General features: G+C 35.3%; 1 protein-coding gene and 1 long non-coding RNA gene across 2 annotated transcripts; both read right to left on the bottom strand.

Annotated features, from left to right (window-relative positions):
• On the bottom strand, positions 1–1,053 carry LOC144432097 (uncharacterized). The gene is made up of 2 exons (XR_013480390.1): positions 865–1,053; positions 1–607 (listed from the first exon to the last, which is right to left on the bottom strand). It is a non-coding gene; the product is annotated as an uncharacterized LOC144432097 (long non-coding RNA).
• A 2,724-nt stretch (positions 1,054–3,777) lies between these two features.
• Positions 3,778–15,279, bottom strand: LOC120340963 (dynein axonemal assembly factor 5-like). The gene is made up of 14 exons (XM_039409364.2): positions 14,592–15,279; positions 13,758–13,871; positions 13,560–13,684; positions 12,802–12,920; positions 11,079–11,311; positions 10,152–10,262; positions 9,801–9,908; positions 9,349–9,492; positions 8,569–8,737; positions 7,476–7,623; positions 6,709–6,963; positions 6,045–6,183; positions 5,166–5,280; positions 3,778–4,486 (listed from the first exon to the last, which is right to left on the bottom strand). The coding sequence occupies exons 1-14, from the start codon at positions 15,207–15,209 to the stop codon at positions 4,359–4,361; spliced, it is 2,526 nt and encodes an 841-aa protein (XP_039265298.2). The 5' UTR covers positions 15,210–15,279; the 3' UTR covers positions 3,778–4,358.
• Positions 15,280–19,873: the final 4,594 nt, after the last annotated feature.

Genomic DNA, 19,873 nt, shown 5'->3' with positions numbered 1-19,873 from the left:
ATATCCCAGAGTAATTTATAGTTAAAATCAGTATTTTTAATAGGTAAACGAATAGCTCGCAGAGCCATGTGATTCATATGGAGGACAGAGCTATGATTGTGAGAGGCCGTGGTTCGCCATATATTTAGGCATTCTTCTCGGCTTTTCTCTCTCATGGATAAATATGTAAATCCCATGTTATATCAATGAATAAATACATAAATAACCGCACCCCTCTCGGCGACTGGTTCATATTCTGTTCTGTAGATACGTTTTCTGCCTAATAGATATGCATTCCCAATAAGCATATGCTCATAGTTGTATGCTTTCAGCGTACCATACTTCGAAACCCAAAACCAAATATGTATTGAAGAATTACAGACCTCAATACGGCCAATTTCGCACCCGACTCGGCTGAAGCAAGGGATTTTGGCAGCGAGCAATGCGTTTTCTTAATATGCAACGAACCATTTAGCTGGACGACGTAAAAATGCAGGGAACAATACCAAAATGAGCAAATCTTTGCAAGTTTCCACTCATTGTATATATGCTCATTGCTCGAGCCAAACTAAATGAGCATCGTCAGGTGATCGGTAAGGCTGCAAGTTGAATTCAGCCCTGCAACCTCCTGCATAGAAGATAATATTAATTAGTGGGCTATGAGCTAAATTCCTAAATTTAAACAAACCTATCTACGATGCATTATGTACCAGCAATGTTACCTACGATTAACTGAATATGTAATATGTCTAATAAATTCACCTACAAAAGCAAGTTCGATAGGTGCAAACTTTGTGTTATGGAATTGTATCGCAGCACAGTTTTGTATGACACCCTCTTTAAATGAAATTTCAATGATTAAGCGCAAACATTAAAATTACTAACTTTGAACTTTGTCATTATCTGCAAAATGTTCCACACAAATCTTCCCGCTATCGCGTTTGTAATCTTCTCTGATAAAAAAAAAACGTCTATGATGTCCAGAATTGCTCTTTACAGCTTGCCTGTTATTCCAGCTTTCCAAGTAAGCAAAACGTCTTAGATATAGAGATTATTTTGTTTCGTTACAGGCGCAAAAAGGCAAGTACTACACGTAAAAAAGACGCCGAGTAGCAGAAGCGAGCGGAAAACGGACGGGAAAGGCGACGAGAAATATGTGCATTGGAGCGTATCATGAAATACAATGTTTTGCCTGTAGTCTTATGGAGTGACGTCAGAGTTGCCTATCATGTTGTTTAATGTCATTGCTTTTTCCAAGGGATTAAATATTTAAAATTTCTTCACGACATATTCAACATTTTTTGATGGGTTAAAAAAATTTAGTAAGTAAAAGTAAGTAAGCAATGCATTGATATGTCAATAAAACCTTGATAAACCTCGAATACAAAATAGGTTGGAAATACCTTAGTTAGGTCGTTATGACAGACCAGTTATTTCGTGCTCAACACCTCATTTTCTAATCTACTAAAAAACTATAGCTCAGTTTTACGAACAGGTTGAATGTAGGAAATAAGTGTATATAAATTGATATAGGTTTAAGACGTTATTAGTTTCACTAAGTAATACATTTGTGGCAACAAATATAAAGAAGCCTTTTCAATGCCCATTCCAATGCAGTTTGAGAAATGACTGAGCTAACAACATTTTTGAGATGTCGTATCATCTTCCCGATCTTAAAAGTGCAATTTTTATACAACAAAAGATTATTGCTACCAGCATCATTGTGACACAACAATGACTATTTCCACGCTGCATATTGATATCTAAGGTTACACCACAATTATCATTTTCTATAACCATTCACAAAACTAGCTTCTCTATTGTGAAGTTCTAATTGCGCTCCTAATCCAGTAATTTCAACCGTTGAATGGGGCTCAACTGGAGCTAGCACAATGGCGTTTGAGGTTTGGCAGGCACGCAAAAGTTTAGAACCACATCTCAAGGGTAAATGCATACTTGTTTATCTCGTAAAATCGTGTTGTTCTGCGATTATCTTCAGGTCATTTCATCTTGTTTTCAGCAATTTGGTGAATTTCGATTTTAGCTGTAAATTATGTCAGTAGACCCAGTACGTTATGCCGCCGTGGCCACGGCCCATGGGCCGTAGAGGAGTCACACCCCTGTAGTACTTGCGGCTACAGTTGCTCGTTGACAAAACGAGAATGCATTATTGCATTGTCGTTACTTCGTCTATTGTTATTTCTATTTTTAATCCTAAATTATCTAGATATATAATAATATAGATATATAATGTATATCTCAGGCACATGTGAAATTTTGTTCTACCAAACGAGGTGTCCTCCTATTCGGGTTTGGAAATATGGTCACCCTAATCTTAGGTATAACTTTATGGTGGAGGAAGCCGTAACCGACCTACGGCGGCGAGGAGTCCACCAATTCTCTCGCACATAGCCTACAACCCCCGCATGGAATTCGGATCTGCGAACCCACGCAGAGTAATCAGAGGTACGGTGGCGAGCGTATTCCTAACGCTTAGCAAGACGGGCCACACCGCCGCGCATTTATCGCATTATTTGTCCTCCTTCGCACCGACAAGTTTGAACCTAGAAGATAAGCATAATCTATTTTCAGCATAAATAGATTTTCCTACGAACTGTTTTTCTAATCTTTTTATTTTACCATAAATGTGATTTACATAATTAACCCGGGGAAGAGGAAGCTAGTCGATGTCGTGTGTGGGATTTTTTGGCCAGTTATTTTGTTTTCAGGACTTGATAATAGATGATGGACTTGATAATAGAGGAAGCCATAACAGACCAGCGGTTACGTGAACCATCCGAGTAGTCTGGGATTCTTCTCCCACATAATAATCCATCTAAGAATTCGAACCTGCGAGCCCACGCAGGGTAATCAGGGGTGCTGTGGTGCATTCCTAACTCTTAGCACAATGCTACACACCGACGAGCCAAATCCAGTAAATGGCGGATACCCAAGTACAGCCATGTCCAACCCAAATGCTTTTCGGGGCTACAAATAACATTTCAGTTTTGCCGTGGGCCGCACATTAAAAATATTTCATAAAATAGTTTTAATTGTGTGTAAATATGATTCGCGAAGGGGGGAGTTGACTTTGATAACCGTCTGGTCGTATCACTCCCTCGTGTGTATACCAAACTAATTTATTACTTGCTATTATTATGATGACTGCAATAAAATAAATCTCTTTCGTGGCTTCAACAGTTTTATCTGTAGCGAAACCTTATTTTGAATGTCATATCCTCACTTTTTATTATCGACTGGAATCTTTGATGTTGTTCCAGTGAGTGGTACAACTATCTTTGTTAAACATGCAAACAAAGAGGTCCATCGAGCACGAGATCCGCCGATGTGCGTTCGCGGAACAGACCCGAAATGCTCAAATTTTGATGACGTCGTAACACACAATAAAAACGAATCCCATAGAACACGCAGAAATATTATAAATGAATGAAAGTCGTAATCTTCTAGCGAAAAATACAATCTTTAAGCACTGAAAATTTCGATGCAATTGGTCCAGTAGTTGTAGAGAAAGGCGATTTTTTCACAACGAAAATTCTTAACACGGACATAATAACAAAACTATTCATAGGTCCACTGCGTGTCCAATAACCATCTATAAAATACAGTAACCGCATGTGACTTCAACATCGGCTTTGTCAAGGAGAGGTCACAGCTAACAGCTCACAAGATAAACAAGTGCGAGACTCCCGCAGGCCGCGCGGGTTGGACATCTCTGCACAAATAGACACGTGACAATAGGTTTTCGGAAGTGCGCGGAGTCGAAAAGCAACACATATGTTGAAAAATAGCATACAATTTATGTTATGTTTAATTAAATGAAATTATACCAAAACGATATAACCAATCAATCACATAGTAAAGCACTACAAACCTACAAGAAGATGTAACTTTCAAGATTATGAACTAATGCTTTTTATCCAAGTGTCAACCATTAGTCATAAAGTATGCAACCCAATACGATTTGTTTCATGTGAATCCTTCCTACATATCAACACAAGATTAAAGCCAAAGCAAAATTGCAAAAACACTTCTAAAACTACGAATGTACACAATGTCCTAAAAATTTTCTTTTGTTGCAAGGATGTGTCACTGTCAACAACACAAAAATGGACTGCCATCATTGTTTCAGCCAGTTTTAGCATTTTTGGGGACAATGTCAAAGAAAATAATATTTGAATAGTACAAATATCCTAAAAATGGTGAAGGATTATAAAAAATTTTAAAAAAGATCAAGATAGTTCAATGCCTTGAACCTATAACATAAATATAGTACATTTAAACAAGTACAAAACAATAGGGAACATAGTCAAAATGAGCTTGCAACATTGTAAGAGCAGAGACTACGGTTACTACCCAATTTAAGGCAAATTCTGCAGATAATTTATCAACTCATCACAGTAATGTGCAGTACGATGTTTATGTTTAACTTTCTCAATTTCTTTGATCAATGTACTCGGATTTATTTTGCCACCAACCTTGAGAGCATCTACAAAACAAAATATTGGTATATTTACAATAAAATAGTGATCTTTTTACAAGGTAAATTGACACATTTCCAAAATGTCTACTGGTATACCTAATAACATTGAAGCTCATAACACTATTTCAAAAGTGCAATTAATTTCATGATATTTTCAACAGTAAATTCAAATACATGAAAAGTTAGGAAAATATTTTATTCAAATTTCCTTTTTAGTCAACCATATATCGCAATGGTATGGGCTAATCATTTGAAGCAGGGGTGTGCAACAGGTGGCCCGCCAATCAAACCAGGAGGGGCCCTTGTCAACACTCGGATTTTCCCCCATCAAGTATAAAGTCTTAAAACGATAGTTTATGTTTAATCGGCGCTCTTATGAGTAAGGATACATGATATTTTTTTGCTCTTGTTGCTGCGTTAAATCTTTCGCCGTTTTGCCCGGTCCATTTATTACTCCAACTCCAAGTGAGGCTGAGTGATAGCCGCCATCTTTCCTCTTGCTTTTCCAGCTAAATGTCTGAAGTTGGTTACATGGCCCTCCAACATAAAATGTTGCACACCCCTGATTTAAAGCTATAATCTCAAACGCCCTTAACACTAAAGCCATCACACATAACAATTTATCAACAATTCTATACAATAACTTCAAACTACATTATGCTTAATTATTAAAAAAAAACCTTACCCAGCACAGCTGTCTGTATATTTGTATCAGGATCATCCATATGCACCAGTAAACCACTGTACATTTCTTCCAAGTGTGCTCGGTTTAATGAAACATCATAATCTGTTGGGAAGCACTAGAAACAAAAAAGTACAATACCAGAATGATGATCTGGAAGAATAGGTACCATGTAGTAACTTGGTTAAAATCAAAAAGATTGCATTTTTTGCGTCAGCATCGGACTACAGTATGCCTACAGAGCAGTGTTTCCAACAAAAAATATTCCTACAATTAGGGCCGAAGAGCTGGTTGGAATTCAGAATTGCTCCAGCTACAGCGCCACAATATAATCGCAATCTGTGGCTCCAGTACTAGATTTTAAATTGGAGTCGATTATATTTTTTGGTACGAACACTACCACAAAACATTTGCAAGCCATGATATGAATGTTCCAACTTGCAAAAGTAACCATTTTCAAATTCACAAATTTAACTTGAAACTTTAAATCTAACAAGTATTAGGAAACTATAAATGTGAAAAAGATAATTAGATGGTTAGGATCTGGAATCACTAAATTCCGTGTCCAGAAGTATGTGTACCAATATGAAGGTAACTAATTTTGTTCTCCTTCTATACATCAGTTCTCCTTCTATACATCAAGTTGTGTAAAGAGACTAAAACCTATGGGCAGGAGGTATGTATATTCACTCGGCTAACACAGACAGTCCCCGAACTTGCAACAGAACTAAAATAAAGGAAATCGGAATAAAATCAGGCCCTAACCTGGTACACACACTATGGGAGTACCAAAATTTCTGGTAGCTTGGCTCCAACTCCATATCCAACAAGAGCTTCAATCATGGCACTGTCTCACCAGCCCTGCATACAATAAGGTAATACCTTGAAAAAAGTAGTCCATGTGGAAGCCACAGTCAAGCGTATTTCATCACTGGCATCATCCAAACGCTTCAATAACTCCATGTATATTTTATGTTGAACTGTGTCAGGATTCAGTCTCGTTTGACAAAGTGAGAAAAACCTGTGTAAAAGAGATATACAGAGTGTTCATAGAGTCCTCTTACATTTTCAATCTTGTTGTGAAGTCCGTTTTCAATATATCCTAACCAGGTTTATTTTATTCAGTGTTTATTCAAGTTTTTGTTACTTCATTCAATAAACCTGCAAGGTATACCAACAAACAATATATGGTAACGATAAATTCACTTTGTAATTTAAAAAATTAGGAACAGTCCATAGATCATGTAACAAAACAGAAAGTGACTAATTGACAACCAAAAGTTTGCTTCTTGCACTGTTAGAAAATGAATATAGATTTGGTTGAAGAGAAACAGATATCATCTATGAAATTCACATAAAATCAAGATATTATATACTTTTCTCAAACATCAAGTTATAAATAAACTCCTATATAAATCAAAAGAATCATAAAAAATGAGCAGGGCAATAGGCATAAACTAAGTTTTATAATCAGCATGTGGATACAAATAGTACAGCATGTGAGTCAATAAAAATTTTTTTTTTTTTTTTGGGATACCAAACAAACCTTGTAAGCAATTTCGCTGTAATACTCCTTGTACTTTTAACATCATCTTCTAGAGTGGAAGATAAAAGAGGAAGAAGTGGGTCAGGCAGAAGAGTTGCTGCTAAATCTGGCTCTATCGCTCTGCTTTTTAACAATGCCCACAGCGATGATATAGCGATTGTTCTAACTGCACCAGCTGTCCTACCAGCTTTCCACACCAAATTTGGAGCAATCATGTCAGTGATAATAGTCTGTACATGTCTCGACTCAAACATCCTGGTTTAAAAATTAAAATTTATTATTGATTCATTTTCATTTTATATGCTTATTTGCTCTGAACAAGGCCCTATACCACGGGTTACAACCTTTAGCATTGAAAGAGATATTTGGCACCCTTTCAATCAAACTCAAACCTACTCAGAGTCGCAACATCAACTCAATGAACTCTCTACTATAAAAGAAAAAGTGTGTTTTAACAGTCTTGAATCACTTCAAATGCGACCCATTTATAATTTGGGAACTGCTGTGATGTGTAATTAGTGAGTAGTATCCGGCTATATGGCTCCCGGCTCCATTGAGAACCACTTTGATTCAGGGGAGCCAGAGCTCCGAGAATTAAAAACCAGCATGCAGCCCCAGAGCCACAGGTTGCCGATTGCTACCCTATACAAACAGCAATCCAATCAGGAATTACCTACCGGTACTCAATTTATTATACCTTGGGTAAGGAAGGGTGACATTATTCAACAATATTACATGATATGATGAATGCGACCAAAATCACTTACTTTTTCGAATTAAACGTATTGTCAATGTTCAGCAACAATTTAGAAAGCAAGCTGAAAAAATTTAATCTCAATTCTGGATCTTTTTCTGGATTGAGGTTAGATTGAAGTATCGGCATGATTTCTTCCAGTAATTCTCCAACAATGTGGCCTAAATAGTGGAAATATGGTCTGATTTTATTGTGGGCTTGGTACTCCCATAGTATGTGTACCAGGTTAGGGTTAGGTCATAATTTTATTCTGATTTTCCTTATTTTAGTTCTATTACGAGTTCGGGGACTGTTTGTGTTAGCCAAGTGAATATACCCCCTGCTATAGGCTGCCGTTCCTTTACACAACTTGATGTAAAGTAGGCGAACAAAATTAGTTACCGGTACCTCCATATTGGTACACATACTTCTGGATCGCCGTGGGTTTAAATGACTAAAATTAAGCAAAATATAAATTGATAGAGATGAGTATTATATTAAAAATGAGATTTAAGAAAAAAAAATTAAAAACATAATAAACCTGTTTAAGACTTCAAAATATTTCCAGGTTCAATAAATAAAAAAACAATTGTATTTAGCATACAAATATTTTAATATAAAGATTACAATTACAGTTAAACAATAACACAAATATGTCTTTAAAAGAAGTTGATATGGTTTCAGCAGGGATGGCGCCACTGGTCAGTGGGTCTTAAAAGTGACCCATCATGTTGTTACGATGACCTGACAAGTCACAAATTAGGGCAGAGTGAAATTCGAAATTTTTTTAAACTGTAAAATGATTTTTCGTAGCACTATAATAGGGTAATGGGTAATTCACGTTTGGTTATTCAGTCCTGATATAAGTGCTGCATGTGTATAGCTCAAAACTACATGATACCATCGAAGATTATAAGAATTACAGAAGAGATGCATTTTCCAAATTGACACAGTTATTGAATAAATATCTTTGACCCACAGTCTTCGTTCCATAATAAAAATACAATTTTCTGACCCATTGATTAAAAAAAGGTTCTCCATCTCAGAGTCCAGAATAAAATCACTGGAATTCGCTACTTGTGTAAAAGTTGAAAAACTCTGAATAGTCCATAAACGAAGCTACTCACCTGATCTGGAAATGAGAACGTCAAAAATTTTTCTTTCCACTGAATATTTTGTCCATGATTCATATGAATTTTGCATGGAATCAATAACTTGTTTGGTGTATCGAACATATAATTCTTGAACTTCATCCAATCCCAGAGAAAAGGAAATCTTATGTAGACTTTCCTCACACTTAGAACAGAATAAAATAGAAAAAAATTTAAGTTCAAATGTTCAACCAAAACACAAACTTGAATCTTGAACAAAATGTAAAAAGTATATTTAGGCTATATCTGATTGCTGTATTGATTAAACAACCAGGTGACCGATATTAATCAAACTAAGGTCATTTGGAATATAGTATAGATAGAGCATAACTTTTGTACCAAGTGTCCCAGATTATTGAATCTTTTGGCTTTGATTAAATCATACAGCAACAGAAGTTTAGGTTTTTTAATGTTAAATAAAGTTTCTTCATTTTCGACGAAGCAATTAGGAAATGTATGGGTTCTATTTTTTTTTAGAAGGGGGTCTCCCTGTTTTGAATAAAAGTTGAACAAGAATAATAAGCACATTGTTGCAAAAAAAGATAGCTTTATTGGTTGATGTTGATTGCCTATTTTGGCAAGAAGCAAATTTCAGGATTTAGGATATGAAAAAAAAATTGATACAGCCCAAGCACATGTAAAAAAAAACTATTTACAGACAATCTCTGCAGTGAATAGATAATAAAATTTATAATGTATTGCAATTTATAGACTTATCAGATTATATAGACTGACTAGTCTAGAAATGAAACATACCTTTGCATTAATGTCTGCTGATTTGCTCAAAGCAAGCACGGTGATTATTATGGTGAATAAAGATAATCCTATGTCATCAGCCTTGTCATTGCATGTTGTTATGAGAGCATTCACGCATCTTATCAACGCAATATGATATTCAGGCTGTATAAACAAGAAATGAATTTCATATTTATCAGGAGTGGAAAGCTGATAATCACTATTAGGGCCATGAGCACATGGACATGCTCGATCTCTTTCTTATTTCAGGCTCTGTTATGTGATTCAAACTGTATTGTACAATGTTAGACAAGCTATAAGGTATGCTCGTGCAATATTTCATCCTTAAAACAACAAAAAATACCAGGAACGTAGAATCGTGGGCACAATGTAGGAAATCCATTATATCTAGAGCTATCAAACGCTTAGATTTCATGATTCAAGAACTAGTTATAAAATCTGTTAAAACTAACCTTTTCCGACACTTGACAAACATCATTATCCTGAATTGTTTCCACAATAGTATTGAGATATTCACCAAGAACTTCACAACTACATCCATTAATTACAGAAGCTAAAATCTTGGAAAGTAAAAAAGAGTTTGAATACCAACTTTTTCAGAAATAGCCAGAGCAAAATAATAACTCACTAATTTTAGAAAAATCTGTTTTTATACAATATGTGTATACACATTTTAATCTTTCACGCCACCATAGCAATGCTTTAACAAGCTAAATAAATTGAATATAGCTATTAGCCAGTATAGCCACCTATACCCATTCAAAGATTAGGTATTAAGTTCAATTTTAAAAGATAAACAATACCTCAAGTGCACTAGGATTGACACCAGCTTGAGAATGGATTGCAGGAAGAACAAATTTACAAAAAATTTCTGGTTCAACGAATGCACCAATTAATTCTGCACTTTTTAATGCCTGAGAAAAGATGATGAGATATTAATTACAGTATAACTAAATGAAATGGAAATTCATTCGTTTTCAACATTGGAAGCCAAAGTTAAACACCTCGAAAGGGTTTTAAAAAGAAGAAGACAAAAGAATTTTTATTTTTATCAACAGAATGTTCGTTGAACAAATCACAAATTTATCTCCATGAATAAATGGCTTAATTGTATGGTAAACCAAGGTGTATTACCCAGCTACTGGTAATAAGACAGCAGTCAAAATAGCATCCCAAAAGTATGGACAAAGATGGTAAAGGATGCCTAATGGGATGTAAAACCTTTAATAGAGAAGGGCCTAAAATGAATAACTGGGTAAAACTGCGGATCACACCTTCTACATAGGCTTTCTAGTAGTTGTGGCACAAAAATTACGGTTATTGATCATATGACATGCGTTGTTTGCTTCGCACAAGCTAGCTGTTGTACCGTCAACTAGGCATAGATAATAAATGGGACCACGATATAGGCTTGGCAACACAACAGAATTGGGATTACTCGCATGTACCATTAATTAAATGATTAAACAAAAATAAGAACTTGTTTCGTAGGTCGAATACCATTCAAAATTGACACCTCTCCGCAGGCCGCATAATTTTTCCTTGTGGGCCCCATTTCAGCCCGATAGCCACAGGTTGCACACCTGTGCTGTAAACAACCAGAGGTTATTTGAACTGTAACCGATGGTAAGAAGGTGAGCCAAATCAAGCACATACTTATTCCTACAGTATTCAGCAAAATAGTATCTTCAATTGCTTTTACGACTACAACAATAAAAAACTTGCATTACATTCAGAAAGACATCTTTCTCATTATCAGCGCATGCTCGAATTAATGCTTGCATGAGAGGTTGCATATGTTGGGTTGTATATTCCTCAGCATGTAGCAGCAATACATGAAGCAACTGCGAAGTTTTCTGTCTTGTTTCTGGAACCCAATCACCGAGATCTCGTATAATTGCAGGCATCAATTTTGATAAATTTCTTTGAACCAATTCACGACAACCAACACAAGGTCTTTGCACTGGCAAGAAAGGCATCGAATTATTAAAAGTTCGAAATTATGATAGAGGTAATTATGGTCCCAGTTAAATTGCCACCTCTGTAGAGATACTGGCTTGTCATATAGGCACTGGGTTTGCTTTTTAGGATAGACGACTAGACCCACAAGATGTGCGCTGCCAATCAAGTGAAGTTATAATATGTTAAAAAGTAGTTAGTGGGCTTCAGGAAGTTCTCACAGGTTCATGAGAATCCATTATTAGAATATCATGATAATCAGCGAACCTGTTCTCGTTTTTTGTTTCATACATTAGACCAGTGGTTCCCAACCTTTTTTCAAGCAACCAAATTTTTAAAAAAAAATTTGTAAAATCTTGTGACCAAAGGATATGCTCAAAAACTAGGCAAGATGTAGTGCTTTTATTATGGTCACAAAATAAACTCACTTGTATAAAACCATCACTTTTACATAAAATTCATTTTCTCAGAAATTAACTCAAAGTGAGGAAGCTGTGCTTATATGCCATAGGCAAAATAGATGCTGCCAAGTTTTTACGCTGTTATGCTTCCCAAATATACATTTACTATTGACACATCCATGCAAATATAAAATAAACAATAAAATTTACTAGAAAATAAAATCAGTAACTCTTAGGTTTTTGTTGATTTTCAAGCGATCAAATTCAGGGTCGCGCCCCACAGGTTATAAGTATAAGTATAAGTTTATTTCGACTCCATAATCAGCAAAACAATAAAATGAATGCTAAAAATAAATAAATAAAAACTGATTATGAAATCAGGAGAGCGAACAAAACCTTAGATAAGGTTTAAAACGTACAGAATGTATATAAGATGGAAGGTTTTGCCAAGAAGATGTGGTACGTGTTCACTCACCTAAAATAATTGAAATATTTCACACACGCTCACACGCACAACCATATAGAAGTTATTAAGTAAAGAGAACATGAAAAATTACATACTGGTAGTTAATAAAAAATAAATAAATAAAAATTACTTGCCACACCATATTAATAAATTTATCACGATTGCCACTGCCAAATTGATCAATTTTATAAATGGGAGTGAACAGTAAAGATAAACTTTTATAAAACAATGTACGGTATTAACGACCACAGCAAATGGGTAACATTTACTGCAGCTGCATTACAGCCTATTTGGAGTTTTGAAAGTTATTTAATAGGTAGGCTACATGTAAAGCGTATCATGTGTTTGTACCTCATGCAATTACATACCGGTATATACATTTTCTGAAATGAGGGACCTGTTGTTAATAAATTTGATACAAAAGAGAACCTATTTTTAAAATTTTGAATTCCATTCCTGGTTGAACCTGAACATCAACATTATAATATCAATTATCAACCACATCAATGCATCTCCCATCACATCAATGCATCTCCCATCAAAGAGTATAAAATCCCATTCTGTCCAATGAAACTGAATATTCTAAATCGTACAAACATCAAAATATGATAAAAAATTACACAATACCATTCTTTGGATATAGAGCAGGAATCTCAGCTTCAAAATCCAATTTATCTTTCAAATCTTTCTCATTTTCTTGTTCGTATAATACACCAGCTCTATGCCACAAATCTATTGCTTCTTCCCTAAAAGTCAATGGAATTAAAGCATTAAAATTGTAAATGGTAATAAATTTTGAGTATTCTACTTAAAAAACATGAGAAAAGTCAACATTGAAAATCACATTGAAAAATTGTTCTTTTTTACTTTTTTGAAAAGAACACAAACAAATACTTCAAATTCACGGAGGTTTTCAATTAATATGATAATAATGGAAATGACTAATATGAGTTGGGCTATTGACATTGCACATATATTATAAATATAAACTATCATATTTAAAATCTATAGCGAAATAACAACAATTTGCTATTATCGAGTCTATACTTCCGAAACGAATTTGGTTAACTATTCCCATACCCCAACAATACGAGCAGTCATGGTTCACCATGATTGAGCGATCTTATTGGCTTTTCTTTTCCTCACAGGGATGCAATATTTGGGTGACGTCATTTAATTCGGCAGCACGTTCAGGTGTTCGAACACCGAAATTCCGTTCAAGTACCGGAGCATTTTTAACCAGAATTTTTTGGTCGACTACCGAATTGTTCGAATATCGAACCGTATCATTGTATATTGAAATTAGGCATTTATTGCTGAAGCATGCAGTGACAACAATAAAACTTGGCAAATCTCTTCCATATTCAACGAACTAGTTACTGTACCTTATATCTGGCATTTCATCATTGAAACTTGTCAACAACAAAGGTATAAACTTATAGAAGAAAGAATAACGATCTGGTAGTTCTAGCAGCCATCTTCCTATTACTCTTGTAACACATTTGCGAACCTGTATAAAAATATATAATATAATATCCTGTCAATTACTACAGTTTATAAGCTTCCATAATAAAAGAAAATACCTGAGAAGATTGATCAAAAAATCTCTGAGCCAGATGTGAAATAACGTCATCCATATTTTTTCCATTTCCATACTGAAGTACATCAGCAGTAGCCTCAAGTACTGCCACACGCACCTGTCAAAAAAAAAGAATGGTATGGCCAGGAAAACAACAACTTATATAAATTTGAAGATTTACATCTGTCAAGATAATGAACAAAATTTGTGCAGATCAACAACCAGATACAAGTGATGTGATCAATACTGAAATTGAGTGGAGGCTAAATATGCTAATGAATTAGTAGTTCCATTATATATTAATTCCGCTAAATATATGTAAATACAGGGTGGGCAATTACTTTTCTGAGCGAGACAGTCACAAAAAATAGACCTGGTTACTGGGCCAGGGGATAAAAATTCAATATGAAAAACTATAAATAAAAAACAGTTTATTTACAAAAGCTAGGCTGACGTTTATATAATAATAAGAAGCATAATGTAACAATCGGGTCATTATGACTTAATTTTCATCAATATCTTCAATATAAATTTACATTCATAAAAACTATGATCATAATTTCAGGGGACACAAGTGGACCGGATGAAACACTACGTACGGTGGGCTGTAGTTTGACCACCCCTGACCTAAAATTAGAGCCCTGCTTTCTATATTCGGATTGGCAAGTCCCAGTAAAGTTAATCATATGGCAAAGTTGAATTTTAAAAAAATGGAACATTAGACCTCTATCCACACTGCCTGATTACAATCGATAAAATATTAGGCTATTACAGTATTAAGTTACAGTCAGATGAAATTTTTATTGCAATGTTGCAAAAAATAAATATTTTTACTCACTTTTGAATGTTGATGCCTTATACTGTGCATTAATGGGAGGATCAAAGACTCTGACTGCATGTGAAAATATTCCGGGACACATCTCGCTAATTCTGAAGCGACTTTACAACTAGCTTTCACAACTTCACCATAAGGATCAATGATTGTGCGTTTCAGGATCTGAATCAATTCATCCAAAAACCCTGCAATTTTTTTCCCACATAATTCTATCGTCAGTCCAAGTAAATTCTCAACTAGAAGTAAACGAAGTTCTTCCGAAGGTTCAACAATTTCTTCTTGGCCAAGTCGTTGAACGAGACACGGTAAGATATATCCGAGGGACATCTCTGGGGTTGGTAAAATTGTGAAATACTCAATGACAAAATTTGCAGACAGTTCTCGATTTATTTCAGAAGTATCAGAAAAACATTTGAGAACTGGTTTTAAAATATCAGCAGAAATATCTTGTAATATTGTACCACCAAGTTTTCGTGATATTGTCTCTTTTTTAATCTCCAAGAGTCCCCTTTTTCGAGTTATCTTGCTTGAATCTGATAAACAATTTACATGGCGTTGTATATTTCTTCTAATATCATCTGTTGTGAGGACATCAACCTGCATTTCTCCACTACCTGTCATTTTGAAACTATCACCAAATTATAAAAGGATTGTCGTAACAATGCGAAACACTGTAAAACATGCAAAAATAACACAATATAGTGAAATTGATCAATCAATTAGTAAAGAATGTGGTTAGTATTTTGTTCAAAATATGTTACATTCATGGGCTAAAAACTCTCGCATGCCACAGTAAATTATTTTTCCTCAGGTAAATCGGATTATTTTTTCTGAGGAATTAAATTAAAACGTTTTCAGTTTGCGTTTTTTTTTAGTTTATTGCGCAACATCATTTTTCAGACCACACACCAGACGCCCCCGAAAAGAGGGGTGGCTGTTCATTGACAGTGTTTTGGGCCAGTATGGTCTTGTGCATACATCCTGTCTTCAGTAGTCTATTTATAATTACTAATTCTTTTATATTGCTTTTACGAACAAATAAACATACATAGACTACATACAAAATGAGATTCTCTGAAACCAGACAATGTCTCTTATTCTGTAAAGTGTGCCGTACTGCCTAGTTGTTAAAGATTGTAATAAATTGGATAGGCAATAGCAAAACAAAGTAGAATTTTACATACTAGTAGCTGATTTTGCAGCAGAGCCGTGTTCAGAGCAAAATCATATGCCTTGAATAGAAAAAAATTCAAAATGGGCAATCTTGGTATAGTAGTATACGATTCAGATTGTATGTGCTATAAGAAAACACAGAAAGATAGAATTAAAAGCCCCAAGTACGAAAATTATGCACTTTGGAAAAAAATAACAAAAATATAACAATGATCATCTGAATTTTAACTCAAGTTAAGTGAAAAATAGCACCTCCGTTTAGGCAAGGATACTGGTATGTAAACTGGTTACTATTACGTACAAAAGAAAACGCTGAATGCTATACAAGTAATACAAGTAAATATAAGACTTCGAATTATTTGAAATACACTACCAGTAAAACTTACATTAATCAGTACAGATAAGATAAACGTTCTGCGTTTTGGCCGAGTTCAAATCTGGTGGAAAACTGGTCTTCTTGTCTTGTGGAATGGTGGTGCTGCGAGACCTAATCGAATTGTTTTTGTAATTGACTTAAAAACAATATTTTTTTTCAAACAATTGACATTAAGTTTTAGGAATAAACAAAGCATGATGTGAGTTTTAATCAAAATTAAGATAAATACATGTTATCTGTTTCCAATACAAGATTGAAAACAGCATAATATTTATTGACTTGTCATTTCACGTGAAAAAATTTGATAAGCATCGATGACTCCGAAACAAGACAACACCATAGCAACAGGATCCAGGACTTTCTCGATATACATATTTTCGCCGCCTGAATATTTCTCAATTAAATTAAATGAAGTTCATGTGTGTTCATTGGTTTCGACGACTTAATCTTATGGCTAACAACGGCCTCACGTCCGCTTGCCAGGTGGGTATTGGATTAGTTAACCAGTTATTCTGTTTTCAGTAGCATGAACTTGATGGTAGAGGAAGCCATAACCGGACCCTGTCAATTTACGTTTGTAAAACGTTTGCTTATTCGCAGACAATCGTTCTGTAGTTCAAAGCGGTACGGATTACAATGTTTTGTGTTAAAAGCAGTGGCACGAAATATCAACATCACTTATAAGTAGGTCGGGGGAAGTCGGACCCACTAATATATAAGTTATTTTGAATAACTCTTCAAATAATGTCGTAGCTGCATTCGTTCTACGTTTGATTTATGCATCCACCCTCCAGCTATCTTGCCACATTTGCACATTGTTGCCATAGCAACAGCAATAGCAACGATTTTTAGCTAAATAAATATCGGGGTAAGTCAGACACTTTGTGGGCAAGACGGACACACACCAAAATAAACTTGATGGTGTCTAAGATTTCGGTCATAAGACTTCGGTCAACGCCTAGATGCCCCAGGATTATGTCTCTTTTTTTTTTAAACATATCACTTTTCTTGCATATTAAAAAGTATGTCCGTCTTACCCCATAAAGGACATAACAGGGCAATTTTCAAAAGAGCTTGAACAGTTTTAGGTAAACTAGAAATTTAGTTTGCACTTTTTCAACTGCAATTTTTATATCCTCGTTACACGGACTACCTCTAGAAGTATCTATTTTGTAATTTTTTGGCATAACCTTGGGCGTATTTTTTACGCATATGGAAAAAAAATGGACGAGGTAAGATGAAATTTTACGCCGGACCTAACTTCTAGGAGACCCAGTATAAATATGGCGATGAGTGTGCCTTTTAATATTTGCTGTAAAAGGGTACTTTGTACCAAAAAATAATTATATACAAGTTTCGATGACGACGACATTTCCAACAGAAAACTTGAAAAAAATCCTCCCACCTCCCCCATCCAAAATCAACCCTACCTCTTAAGTGACCCTAACAACCCAAAAATGAGTACTGGCAGTCTAGTAAAGAATTTATTCGATCTGATGCAACTATTTTCAACAAATAAACAAAATAGAACCGAGTTTGGTACCTTTCACGCGGTGCGTTTTGAGCGACGAAAAAGCGCGAGGTGTCGCTATTATGAGGATTTTATTTTGACTGACCATCATACCCCGGGTGTCCGATTTACCCCGACCTACTATTGGTTCGATTTCATAAGATACCCGAAAAGTCGTGAATTCTCATTTCGAGAAGTAGCCTTTGAGAGTAATGATGATCTTCTCAAGCCTGTTGTCGATTCTTGCTATTTATTTTGTGTCTACGGTCGCCTGAAAGCCACGAATGGAAAATAGAAATGAAGAGTGCACTTTACCAATAGTTGACGATGTTAGTTATGACATGGTAAGATATTTTTAACTAAAGCTGAAGTTGCAAAGTTCCGTACATAAATCCTGAAAACTTCTTGAATGCCGAAGAGTTTGCAAAAAGAAGTTTTTGAATGTCACTGCGGGCGATTATCAAATAATTGTTCCATGTGGAATTTCTCAAAAATCAAATAAAAAAAAAATGTAAAGACGAGTAGGAAATATAAAAACAGAACCTAAAAATAACAGCGAATTTAGCTATTGTGAAACGATTCGAATAAAGAAAAATACAGCGAGTGAGACTTTTGTATCGTTTCAGTTGCCTCGTGCTTGGTATCAAATAGTTCACACGAACAATCTCGATGAATATCATGTAGCGTGCTATGCAATCCAAGATACTCCCGACGGTGCGTACGGAGAATTTCATGGGCAGAAAAGTATAATATTATATATTAATTCTGATGATCTCTCAATAAATCATAATTGAATACCAACATGTGGTTCAAATTTTCATCAATCAAAGACTGAAGAAGTTGTCGGAAGTTTACTACATTCGATTATCTACTTCAATTTGCTGTTTTTGTTAAATTGCTTTTAAAGTACTGCCCGATTCTAAATCACTTTTTTTGTTTTTTGGTGGGCACGTACATTGTACGCTTTTTGACTTTATTATATTGTTATAGGCACATGCAAATAATATTACCCTAGACCTGGTGATCATTTACGATTTCGCCGTAAACGTTTCAACCTGATGTTAGATTAAAAAAGATGTAAAAGTATTGACTGTGATTACAAGGCGTTGATATAATAACAAGCTCGACTGTGTGACCGATCTGACATATGGAAGTTCACCCTCAACTAAAATTTGCGCACCTATCTTACAAATGACGTTTGAAATAATTTTTGGTACATTTGTATCATAACGGAAGCTCAATCATAAAATATGACGAAACGTTTGGTTTGTAAAATAACAACTTACGCTACTGTGCGGTAATTTTGTACCGTTGACTATTATTCTAATTTAAAATTATATTTTAGAATACTTGGCGCCGAATGAAACAAAAAAACGGGGCTGGGGATAATACATTAGCAGATTTATATGACCGCCTACCATAAGGTCATCAGAGTTAACTCCCCCTCATTGGCTTAACGAGTAGCGGGTCTACCATGTGGAATGTTTGAAAAAGTCTCTTTTACAAGCCAAAGACGGCGGAAAAGAATTTCCAATTTGGGATATTTGCTGATCGTCGATGGCCCCCACAAATTATTTCTGAAGATGTTGAAGTAGTTACACCATTATTTTGATGACGTGCTGAGTTTTGTTGTGGAATGTTCGGGAATTTCAATAATTTGGTCGGAGTATCTTGTGGAAGATGTGATATTTCCTTCATTAATTAGACTTGTTTTGGCTCCAAAGTGTACAATCATATTTGAAATTCTCGGAAAAAAACTTTCTTCGTATGTTTTCTCGGATCTCGATATTCAACAGATAGAAAATAGCCGTCAGTGTGTTCGGCTAACATTGTCATTTCAAAATCTTTCTACCTAAAATATACGTGAGGGTGTTTTATCAGGTATGTGCAAAACTGTCAGAAGGAGCCGTGTTAGATGACAGAGCACGTTTGAAACTTACATGTTTGTTATGTCACCTTTGACATATTGCAGGCGATACGGCGGAAATGAAGATGTCAGTCGGTGACCAGCGGAACATCCGTTGGTGGAGCGGCCTACACACTTAGCTTAGCATAATCACCGAAAATTGATATGTAGTCATATTCGCAAAATATCAGATGTAATATCCCGGAAGCAATGTTTCAAACGCTAGCCGAATACAACAGTCTTCCCTTACAAATTTCAAACCCTCTGGAGGAATAACGATTACCATGTTTACCCAGCAATCATTTTTCTCACGCATAACA

Source organism: Styela clava, chromosome 14 (assembly GCF_964204865.1).
Source record: "Styela clava chromosome 14, kaStyClav1.hap1.2, whole genome shotgun sequence".
NCBI classification, from domain to species: Eukaryota; Metazoa; Chordata; class Ascidiacea; order Stolidobranchia; family Styelidae; genus Styela; species Styela clava.
Note: the sequence above shows the minus strand (reverse complement) of the source record. Positions and strands in the feature narration are given on the sequence as shown.